This window comes from Syngnathoides biaculeatus, chromosome 23 (genome assembly GCF_019802595.1).
Source record: "Syngnathoides biaculeatus isolate LvHL_M chromosome 23, ASM1980259v1, whole genome shotgun sequence".
NCBI classification, from domain to species: Eukaryota; Metazoa; Chordata; class Actinopteri; order Syngnathiformes; family Syngnathidae; genus Syngnathoides; species Syngnathoides biaculeatus.
Window position 1 is genome coordinate 15002418 of NC_084662.1, and position 15790 is coordinate 15018207.

Below are 15790 nucleotides of genomic sequence, written 5' to 3' on the forward strand. Positions count from 1 at the left end.
TTTTTCCAAGACGCAGGAAATAACCAAATACCTGCTGTTAATAATTTTTTTATTTGTAATTTTGTTTTGCAGAGTGAAATCTCATGAGCTACAGAATGATATTGTATATTCATTTTTAAAATTTTAATTATTAGAGTGGAAAAATTAAAAAAAAAATAGCCATTAAGTTTTGTGGAAATTTTATTACGTTTTCCAAATGTTTTGGTATAATGTATACATCAAACAGAAAACAACATAAAACATGGAGTGTACAAATGTAGATGCAATAATTCCTGTATGGCGTGAAACAAAAAATTCATTTCTGTTCCTTCAAGTCTAGTCTGAAGGCTACCTTTTACAGAACATCATCACTTCCCCAAAATGTACAACAAAACCAAGTGGAGTTAGTTAGTAAAATAAGGACAATTGAAAAGAGAATTAAATTGAAAAGCCCGTGAGAGAGTTTCGGTGGCAGTCGCCCTCGTACATGTGAAGGCATCCGAGGAAGAACGCCGAATATATTATAGCGAGGCCGCCGGTTGTATTCAGTCACAGAAGGTCCTGGGATGCGCGACAGCAAAGAGTCCTCCCAAAACTGCACCAGCGACAGCAAAAAAAAAAAAAAAAAAAAAAAAAAGAAAAAAAAGAAAAACGTGAAAGCCGAAGACTAGTCCGTGTAGTCCACTGGGAGGCGATATGGCACAGCTAAGAAAAAGTCCAAATACACCACTGCGGGTCCAGCGGCTCGTGTTATTCTCCTCCTCTATTCAGGATACATCTGGGACACGCACACACACACGAGAGCTTTCATTTCGAGAACATGTTCAAATTGTAATTGCAGGGAGGTTGATTCGATAATCACAGGGTTAGAAAATGTATGTCACTCAAAGTGATTTGACTATTCACTATCATTTTATTACACTAGAGTAGACTTGGAAAAAAATTATACACATAAAATAAGATTTGACTTGCAAAAAAAAAACATACAGTTGTGCAACCCAACCCTCCAACAGGAATCTTTTTACAAAACAGACGTCATTAATACTTCGAAAAATGAAAGCATCTACGATGTATAAGCTGATTTTGTAACACGTCTTTTTTTCCCATGTTATTTTGACAAAGTGTATGACATAAAAGTCGTATTAAGATACTGGTATGGTTTACATCCAGACATAAACTTAAGTGTAAAATAATGGTAATATTTATATTGTCTGCTTAAACGATTTTGAGAAGATTCATTCTTATATATTATATCCATATATATAAAAACCCGGGCGGCACGGTGGCTCAGATAGTAAAGCGTTGGCATCTCAGTTCTGAGGATGGAAGTTTCACGTTCTCCGGATCTGCGTGGGTTTTATCCAGGCACTCCGGTTTCCTTCCACATCCCAAAAATATCCAACATTAATTGGACACTCAAAATTGCCCCTAGATGTGATTGTGAGTGCGATTGGTCATTTGTCTCCATGTGCCCTGCGATTGGCTGGCGACCAGTTCAGGGTGTACCCCCCCTCCATCCTCGTGAGGTTAAGCGGCGAAGAAAATGGATGGGATATAAAAAGTCACTGTCATGTGGGTGCGTGTATGTATGTGTGTGTGTGTGTGTGTGTATATATATATATATATATATATATATATATAGAGGGGAGCGATAGAGAGACATGACATAATGTTCATCATAATTTTCACCTAATAGGCTTCTCCAGGCTGAATTATGCAGTAACATATGGATTCATTTCCATTTTTCAACATCTGTGCCAAACTCATAACGTCTACTGCATATAGCACACAAGTCTAATTGTATTATTCATCCATTCATTTTCTGAGCTGCTTATCCTCACAAGGATCGCGGGGAGTGCTAGAGCCTATCCCAGCTGTCAACGGGCAGGAGGCGGGGTACACCCTGAACTATCCATCCATCCATTTTCCGTGCCGCTTATACTCACGAGGTTCACAGTGAGTGCCAGAACCTCTCCCAGCTGTCAATGGGCAGGAGGCGGGGGTACACCCTGAACTGGTTGCCAACCAATCACAGGGGACATAGAAACAAACAGCCACACCCACAATCACACCTTGGGGCAATTTAGAGTGTCCAATTAATGTTGCATGTTTTTGGGATGTGGGAGGCAACCGAGTGCACAGAGGAAGCCCACGCAGGCACAGGAAGAACATACAAACTCCACACAGGCAGGTCCGGGATTGAACCCAGGACCTGAGAACTGTGAGGCCAACGCTTTACCAGCTGATCCACAGTGGTGCTGGGTGTATGTCTGTCTGTGTCTCACACGCACAGACACAATCATCATGAAGACTATCAATCATTGTTATTATATAATTTTCACCTTATAGGCTTCTCCCCAATGACTTATGCAATAACGTAATGCTTCATTTTCATTTTTCAGATGCGTGTGCCAGATTTATAGCATTTACTGCATATAGCGCGCAAGTCTAATTCCAAGTATAATTGCATTATTCATTCAATAGAAAATTTCCATGTGAAAACAAACTGCGGGTTTATTTCTCCTTGAATGTATCCAGTGTTTCGGCTACGGCTTAAAAAGCTGGAGCCCAACCTTTTAGTACACGTTCGTCCACTGGAATTCAAAACATAACAACATAGACAAACAAGAGAAAAGGGGAAAAAAATACACTCACAACTAGCAGGCTGCTCGCCAAACCGCATGAGCTGATCGTGTGTGAACTTGACAAAGGCGTCATATTGCTCTGTTGGGGCGTTGAAAAATAAGCAATGACTTGACATGACTCGTTAATGCGGAAACAATCTGCAACGGCTTTTTCTTTTGTATGATCCCCCCCCCCCCCTTTCGTTCTTCACACCTGCTAACTTTGTCGTGAGGATCTCCTCGTACTCCTCCCGGATTTTCTCCTCGCGCTCCTTCAGTAGTCGTTCGCAGATCATCCCGACCTGTCGCAGGGAAAACAAGGGCGGCTCTTTCCTGGTGGGAGAAGAAGCGCCTGAGCACGAACCTGACGAGGAAAATAATAATAATAAAAATCTCATATTAAAAAAATAAATAAACAGACACTTGCTGGGTCCAGAAATACACGCAGGCAAAGCAGATTCTTCTAAATCGGGGATGTCATTCACAGCGGGTTGAGATTGGGATAAAAAGGTTTTTTTTTTTTTGCGCATGATTCAGATGTGACAAGGCGGCGGATAGAATCGGATATATTTAACCAAATATGGATGGAAACGCGGGTGAAAGTGAAGCATCAGCGTGAGATCAGGTATACACGGTCAATGCGCTAGTGACATTTTTGAAATACATAAACCTCCATCATGCCCATACAACATGAAAAAAAAATAAACACCTGCTTTAAATCGACACATCTACATATTTGCACCCATTCATGTTTTTTTTAATTGTACCAAGATGCTGCACAAACACCTTGCTGATCCTACAACTGGCATCAAAAAACAAAACAAAACAAGAAAAATGTGGTGTTGCTTCAAGTGTGTTTGGAAATCCTAACTTTGGTCAGACGTGAAGTTTAAATTTTAAATACGGCGACGCATGAGAGCTTAACTTGTGACTCCATTTAATCGGGTCGCAAATGTATTTTCCCACTGAAATGAATCAAAAATGAATGTGATGGTTAGGAAATCAACGTTACTTAATGCATGTACAGTATTTTAGTTATTTAGTATTTTGACAAACTTGGACCTGGAAATGTAAGTCCAGATTTAGATGAAGTGATGCTTACCTGATTGGGAAGATCCACTGGGAATATTGTGATGATCCAGAGGGGAGAAGCCGTCTAAATGCTGGAAACAAGCGTCCAGGTTGCGTCGTTTGAGCCGCTTGTATTCCTGTTTGATGTTGTGCAGGATTTGCTCTGTGACGGGGAGAAAAAATGATCAATTTGGAGGCGACACGTAGCCCAAAACAAACCGGCTTGACGCTGCCGTGACAACATTACAAACGAAACAACAACAAACTTCATCCCCCGCACACTACACGGAGACCCTTATGCTAGCTCGCTCCTGGATCGAGTTTCAACGAAAAGCTCGCGAAGTCCGGAAAAATATAAATAAAAGTTGTGAAGTGGCAACCTGTCCTGAGCTTGGACGACACTTGTCCAAACGGCGAAGGCTCCAGGCGGAGGTACTTCTGCGGCGACGCGACGGGAGACCGGACCGGGGCGCACCTCCTCCTCTTCGGGGAAGCCTGGTTCAGTAACGGGTCAAAATCCAGAGTCCTTTTCAGAGTGGCTCCGCACGCCATGGCGCAGGCTCCCGCAGACCACCTAGAGAAGCTGCGGGGTTTCCGTTATCTGGCGAACCGGCGGTTATGGGAAGCGCACTGCTAGTTAGCTAGCTAGCGTTCTCCGGCGATTCCGGGCTGGGAGAAAACGCCGCTTGCTCGCCTCTCGCTTCCTTCCGTTCGGCCGATGTCACGCACTTTGATTTGATGAACGTGTCTTGAACCAAAGCGGACACAACGACACGCGCGAGCTGTGGCGAATCGTCAGATGAAAGCGGATATTTCTTCGCCATACAAGGCAACAACGGTTAAACGCTAACGCCGACTTGGACTCCTTCGGCTGGCCGCTGTTGCGCGCATGCGCGACAAAGCGTCAGCTCTTCTGGGAGTTGTAGTTTCCAAGCTGCTATGGTTATTTACGTTTTACCCGTTTGAAAACTACATTTCCCAACCAATGAAGGAGACGTCGCTTTTTTTGAAAAATACAGTACGTATTGTCGTTGCGTGCCTGGAGAAGTTACTGAACGATTTCGAATTTTTGATATGAAAAAAAAAATCGACTCAATATGCACTTAATTGCTCTACACAGACAAAACACCTGGTTCAAAATTGTCATATTGAAATATGATCAAAAATTAAAATGAACGTTCAGGAAAAATGTAATAGCCTATTGCATGCATGCATATATTCTTTTACTTATCCATTCATCCAGCTATTTTCTTTGCCGCTTATCCTCAAAAGGGTTGCTGGTTCAAAATTGTCATATTCAAATATGATGAAAAATTAAAATGAACGTTCAGGAAAAATGTAATAGCCTATTCCATGCATAAATATTATTTTTCTTATCCATTCATCCATCTATTTTCTTTACCGCTTATCCTCACAAGGGTCGCGGGGAGTGCTGGAGCCTATCCCAGCTGTCAACGGGTACACCCTAAACTGGTCGCCAGCCAATCGCAGGGAACATTGAGACAGACAACAGTCGCACAATCACACCTAGGGGCAAATTAGAGTGTCCAGTTAACGTTTCATGTTTTTGGGATGTGGGAGGAAACCGGAGTGCCCGGAGAAAACCCACTCAGGCACGGGGAGAACACCCAAACTCCACACAGGCGGGTCCGGGATTGAACCCAGGACCTGAGAACTGTGAGGCCAACGCTTTACCTGCTGATCCCCACCGTGCCGCCTACTTTTCTCATTAATAATCTTGAAATACATATTATTTTTGTTGTTTTGGGAAAAGCAACTGTTGCACATTTTTAAATTAATTGTTTTCTTTTTATATTTTATATTTCATTTTGGCTGGGTAACCACCGAAGTGAAGGCACTCAAGTTCTGATATAGCGGAAGAGGTTGCAACTCATGCTCGAGCCTCAGCGCGCCACTGGACGTCGTTTTAGTCCCCAAATTAGTAAAACCTAAAATGGTGAAAAAGTTCAAGCGATACTCTCTGGATATGTTTTCAGCAATAACTTTCAAATATTTAGAGTATATTTAGAGACAAATCTCTATTCACTTCACAGGGTCTTACGTTTGACTTCTATAGCCGTCAATGGCAGCGGATGCAGCTGTGTGTCGATTTACTGCTACTATTTGACGGAAGTAGCTGGAGGGAATGCAGGGGGGGGGGCTGGGGGGGGTGTTCAGTCGATAAAAGAACCACCGATGTAATAAAATAAACTGTCAGGCTCATTGGCCACCAAAACTGTAGTCACCATCCGCCATCTTGATACTCCCAAAACAATGACGCTGACCTGATGGCTGTGCGAAAACATTCCACAGGTAAATTAGAAAGATTTACTTTGACACTGTTAAAGTTTGTTTGTAAAGATTTTTTTTTCTTTTCTGATGAGCTTAATTCACTTGAACAAAGTTTTGTTTACGGTTGTTGTTCACTGTTCACTCTCTGCTTCACCTTTAGAGGCCGACGGTTTTTCGCAAAAAAGCGATGTAAATATTTGCCCAAACTTCATCAGTGGATAAGCAAGAAAACACATTTTCTGTGAAATTTTTTGATGAATTTTCACAACACAGAACTCTGCAAATTGAATTTGATTTTCAAATGCGAGGAAACAAGTTCAAATTTTCTGTCCGAAATAGGATGTCGCAGAGACAACAAATGAACAATGCCTTTTAGCATGTATTTTCCCATTGCGAGTCCTTATTTCCAAAAAAATATATCGAACTGATTGACTTGAAATTTTATGTTTTTATGTTATAATTATAATGATAGTGCTTCACAGCGTATTTTGTGAAAAGTTAACATGTCACGGAAATCAGACCCGAGGTAATATGCAAGGTTTCCTGCTAGTCACGGTGTTTATATGTATTTCCTTTGCACTTAGCCCTTTTTTGGTTTACCAAGTCGGATTAAAAATCCTTCATGTTACCAGAACTGAAAAAATGTCAACCTCACACTACCAGTTTTAATTCTACATGCCAAACTTTGAGAGAAAAAAAAACATAACTGCCATAATCCAACCTGTAAACCATATCCTCCACACGTTTTGGAAGTACCAACATGGTGGCCAACAGTCGCGTGAGGAAATCGTGCAGTTTTTTCCATCGTGAATTATTAGAAATGCAATGAATACTAACCAATGTGTGGAAAGTCGAAAATGAGGCTTGGTTTCTTGAGGAAGACAGGGTGTAAAAAGAAATACATAAAATATCCATCGGGGGGCGCTGAAACCTAATAGATTGCGTGATTGGATGGACCAAAGTATGGGAAGTGGAAACCTGGGACCTTAATTTTGACTGGGAGCCAAACGTGTCGCCCTGAAAAAAACAAAACAAAAAAAAAAATTGCTTCAGACAAACTTGACAATCAGCTCCGACTTTATTGAAACAGTAATACTAAAAACACTTGACCTATTGTGACTTCTTTTTTTTTGTCATTTTTGAGGACTCTTCATTTCGCCACTATTGTACAGAAAGTCACAAGACAGTTGACATTTGAATTCTTATCTTCACTATTCAAGAATTACAAGAAGCAGCAGAAGCGATTACTGGTAACACGGCTGTCATGGATAGCGTCACAGTCATAGAAAAAACTACTTTGTGCCGTCAGATTCAAAAATTTAAAAAAAGCACTACATTTCTTATTTTAGAGAAAAAAAACATTTTTTTTCAGAAATTTCCTTTTAAGTGTCATCACTCATCCATTTCTTGATTTTTACACATAAAATGAACAGCAGAATATTTCTATTACGCTAAGAGAACGTCACTACAGGACTGTGCATGGGTGGCTTTTACCCCCCACCCCAAACAAAAAAAAAAAAGAAAAATTGACAAAAAGTAGCACTGGACACAACTCACTATAATGATTCATTAAAGGCTTTGGGGTGGAACGTTATCACCAAGTCACGAGGTATCACATCTAGTAAAAGCAGACACGAGATGAACGCCAACTTGCACAGCTGTGACCAGCACACGCTGTGTCTCAACTAATTTTTGATGTTTAGACCCCCCCCCAAAAAAAAAAAAAAAAAACTCGATTGTAGAGCCGAGCAATTCGACGCGAACTAGGAAAGGGATTATTAATGATTGACGATATAGAGGGCACCGTCTGGGAGCAACCAAAGGGGGCGCTGTTGATTCATCCTCCACCAGTATGTGGTAGAAGAAGAAAAGGTAAGCTATGGCAATTTGGAGAATGCCAACGTACTTTCACGTTGTCGACCAATTTTCTTTGGTTAAATATGAGTTCAAATCTGATGAAATATATGATATTTTTTTAAACAATTGTTAATTTCCCCCCTAATTACATGCCCAACCCCAATTGCAACACAATTTTGCATGTCATAACACTGTACGTTGATGATTGTGCTACTCTACACTCGCTAACGACTCGCCAGTAAACAAATGGATACAATTACACACTGGTGATCGTCACCACTCTTTTGAAAAATACTTTTTTTTTTTTTTAGCACATATTCCAAAAAGCTGCATTGACATTAGTTTCTCAAGTTAAAAGCATTGTTGTTTCTTTTTTGTGTATTTTTTTTTTACACTGCAGGAATCACCGCTCGTTCATTTCACGCTCTCCCGGCGTGTTCGCCGCTCACTCATTTGAGTGTTGTCAGAAGAAGTATAAAAAAAAAAAAGCGACCTGTCCTAATAATAAGTGACAACGTCTGTACGCGAAAGCCTGTGAGAAAGTCAAGGCGCGAGTGAAAGGACAGAAAGAGGAAAGGTTTCTTGTGTTCGCCGTGCGAGTGGCGCGCAGTCGCACGTGTGGAATTCAAAATGTCAGTAGCCCCTTTTTCCCAGCGCGAAGATATCGTTGTTTTCCAAAACCTGAAGTCGCGGTACAAAAATATAAAATGCACTCACCGATTGGACCGCCGCGAAAGCCGACTGCAGGATTCCTTCAAGTCTATACTGAAAATATGACCTTGTAATACCATTTGGCACTTGGGCACGCAATGTGCTCACACGCTAACAACGTAGCAGAATTTTAAGTTTTCTGTGCTGAGTTTCAGTTTTCTTTCTGAGCCGCTTATCCTCACAAAGGTCGAAGGAACGCTGGAGCCAATCCCAGCTGTCATCAGGCAGGAGTCAGGGTACACCCTGAACTGGTTGCCGGCCAATCGGTTGGGGAACGATGGTGTGATAACTCTTCATCCAGCGTCTACACTGCTTTTCGTGTTCAGGGTCAAAGGCGAACTGGAGCCCATCCCGACTGACTTCAAGCGAAAACTGGACGACACCCTGGACTGGTCAGTAGCCCATCACGTGGTGTCCATAGGGAACCATTCAAATTTTGTGGGAATTGAACCCTGAACCAGTACACCGTCACTCACGCAGTAAATATACTGTACCAATCATCTTTTTTTTGGCATTTCTTTGAACAAAAGACGAATATGTAGCAATACTATTAACCAATATTTGACAGCCATCTTGAGGAATGCCCAGAACTGTTCTCGCAGTAATAGCAAAGAAAACAGGGGGACTACCACATTTTTTTCTTATTGAAATGAATATTTCTGCCAAATTTCATGCTTACAGTATGTCATCAAATGGAAAATTATCTGCTCCAGTATAATCTAGACGAACTAAAATGTCTTCTTTTCCCTCAAATCAGTTTTTTATTCATGTGGAATGACAAGAAATAGGACATGTACCAACTTTCTGCCACTCTCGAGAGCCGATTAAACAGGTTCGGCGGAGGTCTCGGTGGACACAGACATAGTTACTTTGGCTATTTTCACAGTGGTCTTCACGCAGCTCTCGGCGGCCCTGTTGGCCGAGATGTTGGCGTTGCGGTTCTGGCAGTCCGACTCGATGCTGTTGTCCAGCTGCTGGCCGCTGCCCCGGCAGGCGTGGCACGAGCTGAGGAAGGCGTGCCTCAGGTCCTTGCTCCTCAGGGCGTAGATGATGGGGTTAACGGTGGAGTTGAGCAGGCAGAGCATGCTGCAGAACGCGAACACCGTCTTGATGTCGTCGTCCATCCTCCAGAAGAGGTCGTAGACCATGATGGCGAGCACGGGACCCCAGCAGATAACCAGCACCGCCAGGATGAGCACTAGGGTCTTGGCCAGGCGGATGTCCATGCGGGCCTGCTCGGGGCGCGTGGTCTGCACCTTGGTCCCGTCCGCCGAGTACACCACCAGGCTCTTCTGCGAGGTGCGGCTCAGCATGCGCACCGCGTGGTGGTGCGCTTTCCACAGGATGTAGATGTAGGCGTAGATGATGAAAAGAACCAGCACGCTGGTCACCCCGATCCAGAAGAGCAGGTAGTTCTCGTCGATTAGGGGGAATATGTCGGAGCACACCGACTTGAGCCGTTTGCAGTTCCAGCCCAGCAGAGGTAGCACGGCGATGACAATGGAGATGGTCCACATCATGCAGAAGGCGATGACCGCCTTGGTCCGGGTCACGATGCGCCTGTAGGCCAAAGGCCGGTGGATGGAGATGTAGCGGTCGATGGCGGTGAGGAAGAGGCTGCCCACGGAGGCGGTGAACGACGCCGTCACTCCGCCCAGCTTGAAGAGGAACACGTTGGGGCTGTCCTTCCGGTGGAATACGTGGAAGTCCAAGAAGCTGTAGACGAAGATGACGCTGCCCAACAGGTCGGCCACGGCCAGGCTGCCGATGAAGTGGTAGGACGGCCTGCAGCGGAGGGTGCGTGACTGCAGGATCACGCAGAGGACCACTAGGTTCTCCAGGACCGTGAAGGTCCCGAGCGTCAGCGACATGACGGCCACGGCCAGCTGTTGGCTGGGGGTCAGAATCATGAAGCACTCCATGTCCATGAAGTTCTCCCCGCATTGTATATTGCTGCCCTCGTCCCGGAACGTGCTCCGGTTGGACAAGAGCTCTGTGGCGTTGGTGGGGTAGAAGCCCCTCAGGATCAGCTCCTCGTCCGGGGGGATCTTGTCGGGGAAGGCGTTACTGCGAAAGGAGGACAGCGGCTTCTGAAGGGAGAAGACCCCCTTGAAGTCCACATCGCTGACGGCCTCGTCGTAGTTGGCGTCGTTGGAGCCCAGATACTGTAAACCGGAGGTGATAGTCCGGAAGGTGGTGTCGGCAACGGCGTCCAGCACAGACTTCATGTTGCCACGTGAGACGAGACGACTGCAAGCTTACACCAACCTGCAAACGGACGACAAAACGTCTCAGGTGTGCTCGGAGGGAAACGACGCCGTCGAGCCGTTTCCGATTGCAATTTTCATCGTTAGGGTCACGGGTCACCTGGAGGCTACCCCAGATGACTGCGGGCGAGAGGCGGGGGACTGGATGCCCGTCAGTTACAGAACACCGAATAAACCAGTGATTCTAGCGGGATGCCGGCTCCCTCTAGTGGTACACAAAAGAATCACTGAATTAAATATTTCAAGTGGCTTGAACTTTTTCTTAATATAGCACAGCATATTTATTAAGTACAGTCCAGTTAGACATATAATATTTCAGAGTACCTTTGAGACACTTCTGTTGGTGAAATAAATGAAAATTTTCTGTCCGATTTAACCTAATTGAATCCTAAACTAGTTTAATCAGAAAACTCGGATTAATAATTTGGTGGTATATTTCTCTTCATTTTTAAGGACACATCAAAGTACGTTTTTTTTTTTTTTTTGCAAGTGTACCTTATGTTTTGGCCGGACAGAGGAGTTGCAACAGGGCGCTGGAGCACTGCTTTTCAGACCCACGAAACAGCCTTTACATTAATAATTAATATATTTTTAACGTTAATATTTAAGATGATACTCGAGGTCATGTTTTGGTGTGGTGAACAAAGTCGCCCACGAAGTGCACGCACAGTCACAACATTAAACACACCTCCAAGTATGCCAAAAAAAAAAAAACACCCGCAGCAATAAAAAATATTTTATGAATGCATCTCTAACATTTTTTTAATAGCAGATTTTTGTACAGGTGCGCCTAATGTTTTGTCCTGCAGGTGTATTGATAATAGGGTCGGGGGTGGGGGTGGTGCAGAAGATATAAGTAACTCAGTTCAATTTTAGATGATTTATGCAAGTTCGATTGATGACTGGTGTTTATTAATTTTTTTCTCACAATGACGCACCTCTCCGTGTCCACGATCCATCACCTCATCTGCTTTTCCGCGCTTGCGCTTCATAAACGGCCGTAAAACTTAATATGTATGAGCAACTTCCAATTGCACCTAATTATTCCGGTTTTTCCAAGTTACAAAATAGATTGATTGATCATCAGCGGGTTTTTTATTTTTAATAAGAGGACGCTCCTCTCCATGTCCATGTCATATCTCTTTGTGTGTTCATCCGATTGGGAGCTGGACCCTTACTCGTATACATATTTTTTTTTCTCCTGCCCCGGTCCAGTCGGGCTTCAGTATTGCTTTTTTTAATTAATAAATTTTTTTAAAGAATAGTAAATTGAAGTCAATTATTTCCCACTCTTTGTAGTTTTGTTTTAAATGCATCTGATTGATGATCAGCAGCTCCCCCCCATGACAATGCTCCTTTTCCTATCAATCTTTTTTCATCTTTGGTCGAGGGACAGCAACGCGCATATAAACATGAACAAAAATAAATTTTTTTCCCCTCCTGCCAGGTTTCAAACCTCCGTCAAATTGCATGCATTATCCACGCCCGTGCAACATGAAAGAGGAAAATTCACTTCATGATTCCTTCGCGTTCGAGTGCTCGAGACAAGTGTCAATGATGGTTTAAAAAAAAAATGATGAAAATGATTGCATTTTACCTTACATAATTCCCTCCAGAGCGCAGATCCGCCCTTTATGTTTGCGCGTTAATCCAAACCACAAGCGCAACATCCGACCTCCTCGCACTTTGCGTATAGAAATAAAAGTGCAATTTAATAAAAGCGAAGCTTTCTTGCCATGTTGCGCTCAGATTCTACAGAGTAATGTTTTTTTTCTGTCTTTTTTTTTTTTTTTTTGCGTGCCAAAGTGTTTCTTCTGCTAGAAGATGTGAGCGCGGCTCCTCCAGACGCTCTCAGCTCTCCACATGCAGTCGGCACACTTTTTTTTTTTTTTTTTTTTTTATAAGGCGTCGCTCCCTCAAAGCCACGTCACGTGACTGCATCCACTTTTTTTTTTTTTTCAGATGGCCGGCCCCGCGACGCGCACGCGGTCGGTCAGCACGCGCGCACACAAATGTGATTTGAATTCCCGGTGCTGCTTCTCTTCTAGCAAAGCGAGCTCAGACAAAAGGAGCGTCAAGCACAACAACAATAACAAAAGCGGAATATGAAACCTCTCCGACCTGTCGACGTGATTTGGGAGGTTTTGGAGGAATAAAAGCTCACCTGGCTCCTTCCTTCACGCTTTTAGTAAATAATTGAAACGAAACAAGGTCAAAATAGCCACGCTGTGAAGTACTGCACAATTGCTTTTGCCCCATGGCACGAAATGCATTGGTAAAATATGCTAGCATAGTCACAATTTATGCAATCTGTGCGTGGGTCGCTCTAGAATCGAAGGAAAATGGAGACACCCAAATATTTTAGGTCTTCAGAATGTTATTTTTGACTCATCCAGCTCAGCCTTTAGTGTGTACACTTTTTGAATATTTTGTCACATGATCGCATCGTATATTTTTGCTGGATTTGTCCATTACAGATAGCAAAAACACATACAAAAATATTGGTAAATAAATCCTTAACTGGAGTCACCGATGGTGTAGTCAAACTCATTTTTTTCATGGACGACGTTGTACTTGCGGTTTACCTCAAAAGGCCATTATGGCTGTTAAACTCTAAATATCTTTAATCACCTCATCATATTTACACATGAAATCAAGGCTAATGTGTTTTTCCCAACTATTGTTGTTTGGTAACACAAAAATGCTTGTAATAGCTCAACGTTATCATTTATACAATTTGAAATTTTGGTACAGATTTGAACAAAAAAATCACGGAAGTTGATACACATGATTTGCCTCCGCGGGCCACATAAAATCATGCTGTGGGCCGAATGTGGCCCCCGAGGCCTTGAGTTTGACACCCGCGGTGTAGTAGTACACACGCCTGACTTTGGTGCGGGCAGCGTGGGCTCGATTCCCGCTCAGTGATGGTGCCCTGCGACTGACTGGCGACCAGTTCAGGGTGTCGTCCGCCTCTTGCCTGAAGCTAGCTGGGATGGGCTCCGCCTCTCCTGTGACCCCTTGTGAGGATAAGCGGCTTGGATAATGGATGGCTGGCGTTTGTGCTCTGCAGGCTCCCTCAAGTGGTGCGCAAATTAATCACAAAATTTCATATGCAAATGCTGCATAATATTTTAGTGGCTTAAATCTTTTTCATAATACTGTACTGCTCTTCCGTACAATTATGTAGTTCGGCGATATTAACTTTTAAGTTTCATTACATTGGCATTTAATAATTTAGAACTCCCTTCAAACATTTTTGCAATCATATTTAATACGCCTTCAAGAAACAAAACCTCCCATCTATCTATCTATCTATCTATCTATCTATCTATCTATCTATCTATCTATCTATCTATCTATCTATCTATCTATCTATCTATCTATCTATCTATCTATCTATCTATCTATCTATCTATCTATCTATCTATCTATCTATCTATCTATCTATCTATCTATCTATCTATCTACATGCGAATTCATTGTTTCCCCATTGATAATAGCAAGCGGTCCAGGCTCTGCGGAGGCAAAGCACACCCACACCAGGATGCTCCTTCCAGGAAGCTTCGCAGTTCGACTACAGTTTTGAAATGCATCGTTACGTGATGGCCGCTGCTTGCACAATCGCTAACCTATAGCTTAACTTACTTGTCACGTCTTCCTTTTCAGTAAAAATATGCACAGATAATTATTGCTATAAGTTCAAGCAGATTGTTTATTCTTATGTTTTAGGTGAAGATGATATCAAACGTTATGACTAATTTATGCAGTAATTTTAGAAAGGTGAAAGAAATGTTCACATACTTTGACAACAACAACAAAAAAGTAACGTTAGGTGTTTACCTCAAGGTCTCGTGAAGCAGAGAAGTCACCCAAAATGACTGCTGCTGAGCAAACAGCCCGGAATGACTTTTTTTTCTCAAAAGGTTGGCTGGCGACTGGTTTGTTCTCCCCGTGCCCCGTGTGGGTTTTCTCCGGGCACTCCGGTTTCCTGTCATATCCCAAAAACATGCAACATTAATTGGACACTCTAAATTTCCCAGAGGTGTGATTGTGAGTGCGTCTGTTGCCTGTCTATGTGCCGTGTGATTGGCTGGCAACCAGTTCAGGGTGTACCCCGCCTCCTGCCCGTTGACAGCTGGGCTAGGCTCCAGAACTCCCCGCGACCCTCGTGAGGATAAGCGGCTAAGAAAATGGATGGATGGATGTGCAAAGTTCTTGCTAACACAACACTAGATGTGTCATGGTCCACCAATAATAATAACATAGTTACAATAGACAACAAAATAAGAATGTAGTGAGCTCAATTTGCAGAAACAAAATAAAATGTTATCACATAAAAAAGAAAATGCAAGATACGTCGAGACTTTTGTAGGCTGCACACCTATGTGATACTCAAAGTGTGCGTTTGTTGTTGCTCGAACAATTAACTCAACATCTGCCAAGATTCATCTGATCGGATGCTGATAAGATGGAAGGAGTCAAAATTCATCTTTTTTTTTTAAAAAAATAATGCCTTTGACTTTCCTCCGGAGCCCCTCAGGGGACATTGAAAAAAAACACCCATAAAACTAAGTGGTTTCTCATTGTAATGAGAAAGCTTCTCATTGTAATGAGTAAGTTTCTCATTGTAATGAGTAAATAGTCCATTGCATGTGTGCATAAATAAAAGACCCTTATTCCTTATTCAGGAAGCTACCGCTAGCGGGTAAATAAGCTACGACTCCCTGAACGCAGGAAGCTACCGCTAGCGGGTAAATAAGCTACGACTCCCTGAACGCAGGAAGCGACCGCTATCAGGTAAATAAGCCACGACTCATAGGTAGCCGTTTTTCGACACTCTCATTGTCATGAGTAAGTTTCTCATTGTAATGAGTAACTAGTCCATTGTATGTGTGCATGTATAAAAGACCCTTATTCAGGAAGCTACCGCTAGCAGGTGAATAAGCTAGGACCCATAGGTAGCCGTTTTTCGACACTCTCATTACA

The 15790-nt window shown here is 43.0% G+C and overlaps 2 protein-coding genes and 1 long non-coding RNA gene across 8 annotated transcripts in view; 1 reads left to right on the forward strand and 2 right to left on the reverse strand.

The window, feature by feature from the left end:
• Positions 1-153: 153 nt before the first annotated feature.
• Positions 154-4596, reverse strand: akirin2 (akirin 2). The gene is made up of 5 exons (XM_061812463.1): positions 4055-4596; positions 3706-3837; positions 2818-2967; positions 2635-2703; positions 154-757 (listed from the first exon to the last, which is right to left on the reverse strand). The coding sequence occupies exons 1-5, from the start codon at positions 4224-4226 to the stop codon at positions 747-749; spliced, it is 534 nt and encodes a 177-aa protein (XP_061668447.1). The 5' UTR covers positions 4227-4596; the 3' UTR covers positions 154-746.
• Positions 4597-7049: 2453 nt separating this feature from the next.
• Positions 7050-9555, forward strand: LOC133496647 (uncharacterized). Its single transcript, XR_009793830.1, has 3 exons — positions 7050-7838; positions 8721-8926; positions 9421-9555. It is a non-coding gene; the product is annotated as an uncharacterized LOC133496647 (long non-coding RNA).
• LOC133496645 (cannabinoid receptor type 1A) overlaps positions 8920-15790 on the reverse strand; it is a 38410-nt gene continuing 31539 nt past the window's right edge. For 2 of the 6 annotated variants that reach the window (XM_061812456.1, XM_061812457.1), the window contains 2 exons: positions 14645-14792; positions 8920-11006 (listed from right to left, as the gene is read on the reverse strand). In XM_061812456.1, coding sequence (XP_061668440.1) covers positions 9359-10762 — 1404 coding nt within the window. In that variant the 5' untranslated portion in view covers positions 10763-11006; positions 14645-14792 and the 3' untranslated portion in view covers positions 8920-9358. Of the gene's footprint in view, positions 11007-12398; positions 12658-14644; positions 14793-15790 lie in introns of those variants that run through there. The other 4 variants (XM_061812460.1, XM_061812462.1, XM_061812461.1 and 1 more) reach the window with 4 other exon arrangements.

Bases quoted from the DNA above. Each gene is read 5' to 3' on its own strand.
- akirin2 (XM_061812463.1), bottom strand. From the start codon at position 4,226: ATGGCGTGCGGAGCCACTCTGAAAAGGACTCTGGATTTTGACCCGTTA. The intron at 3,838-4,054 runs GTTGCCACTTCA...TCCCCGTCACAG, and splicing joins GTCGTCCAAGCTCAGGACAG to AGCAAATCCTGCACAACATC. The intron at 2,968-3,705 runs GTAAGCATCACT...TTTCCTCGTCAG, and splicing joins CAGTGGATCTTCCCAATCAG to GTTCGTGCTCAGGCGCTTCT.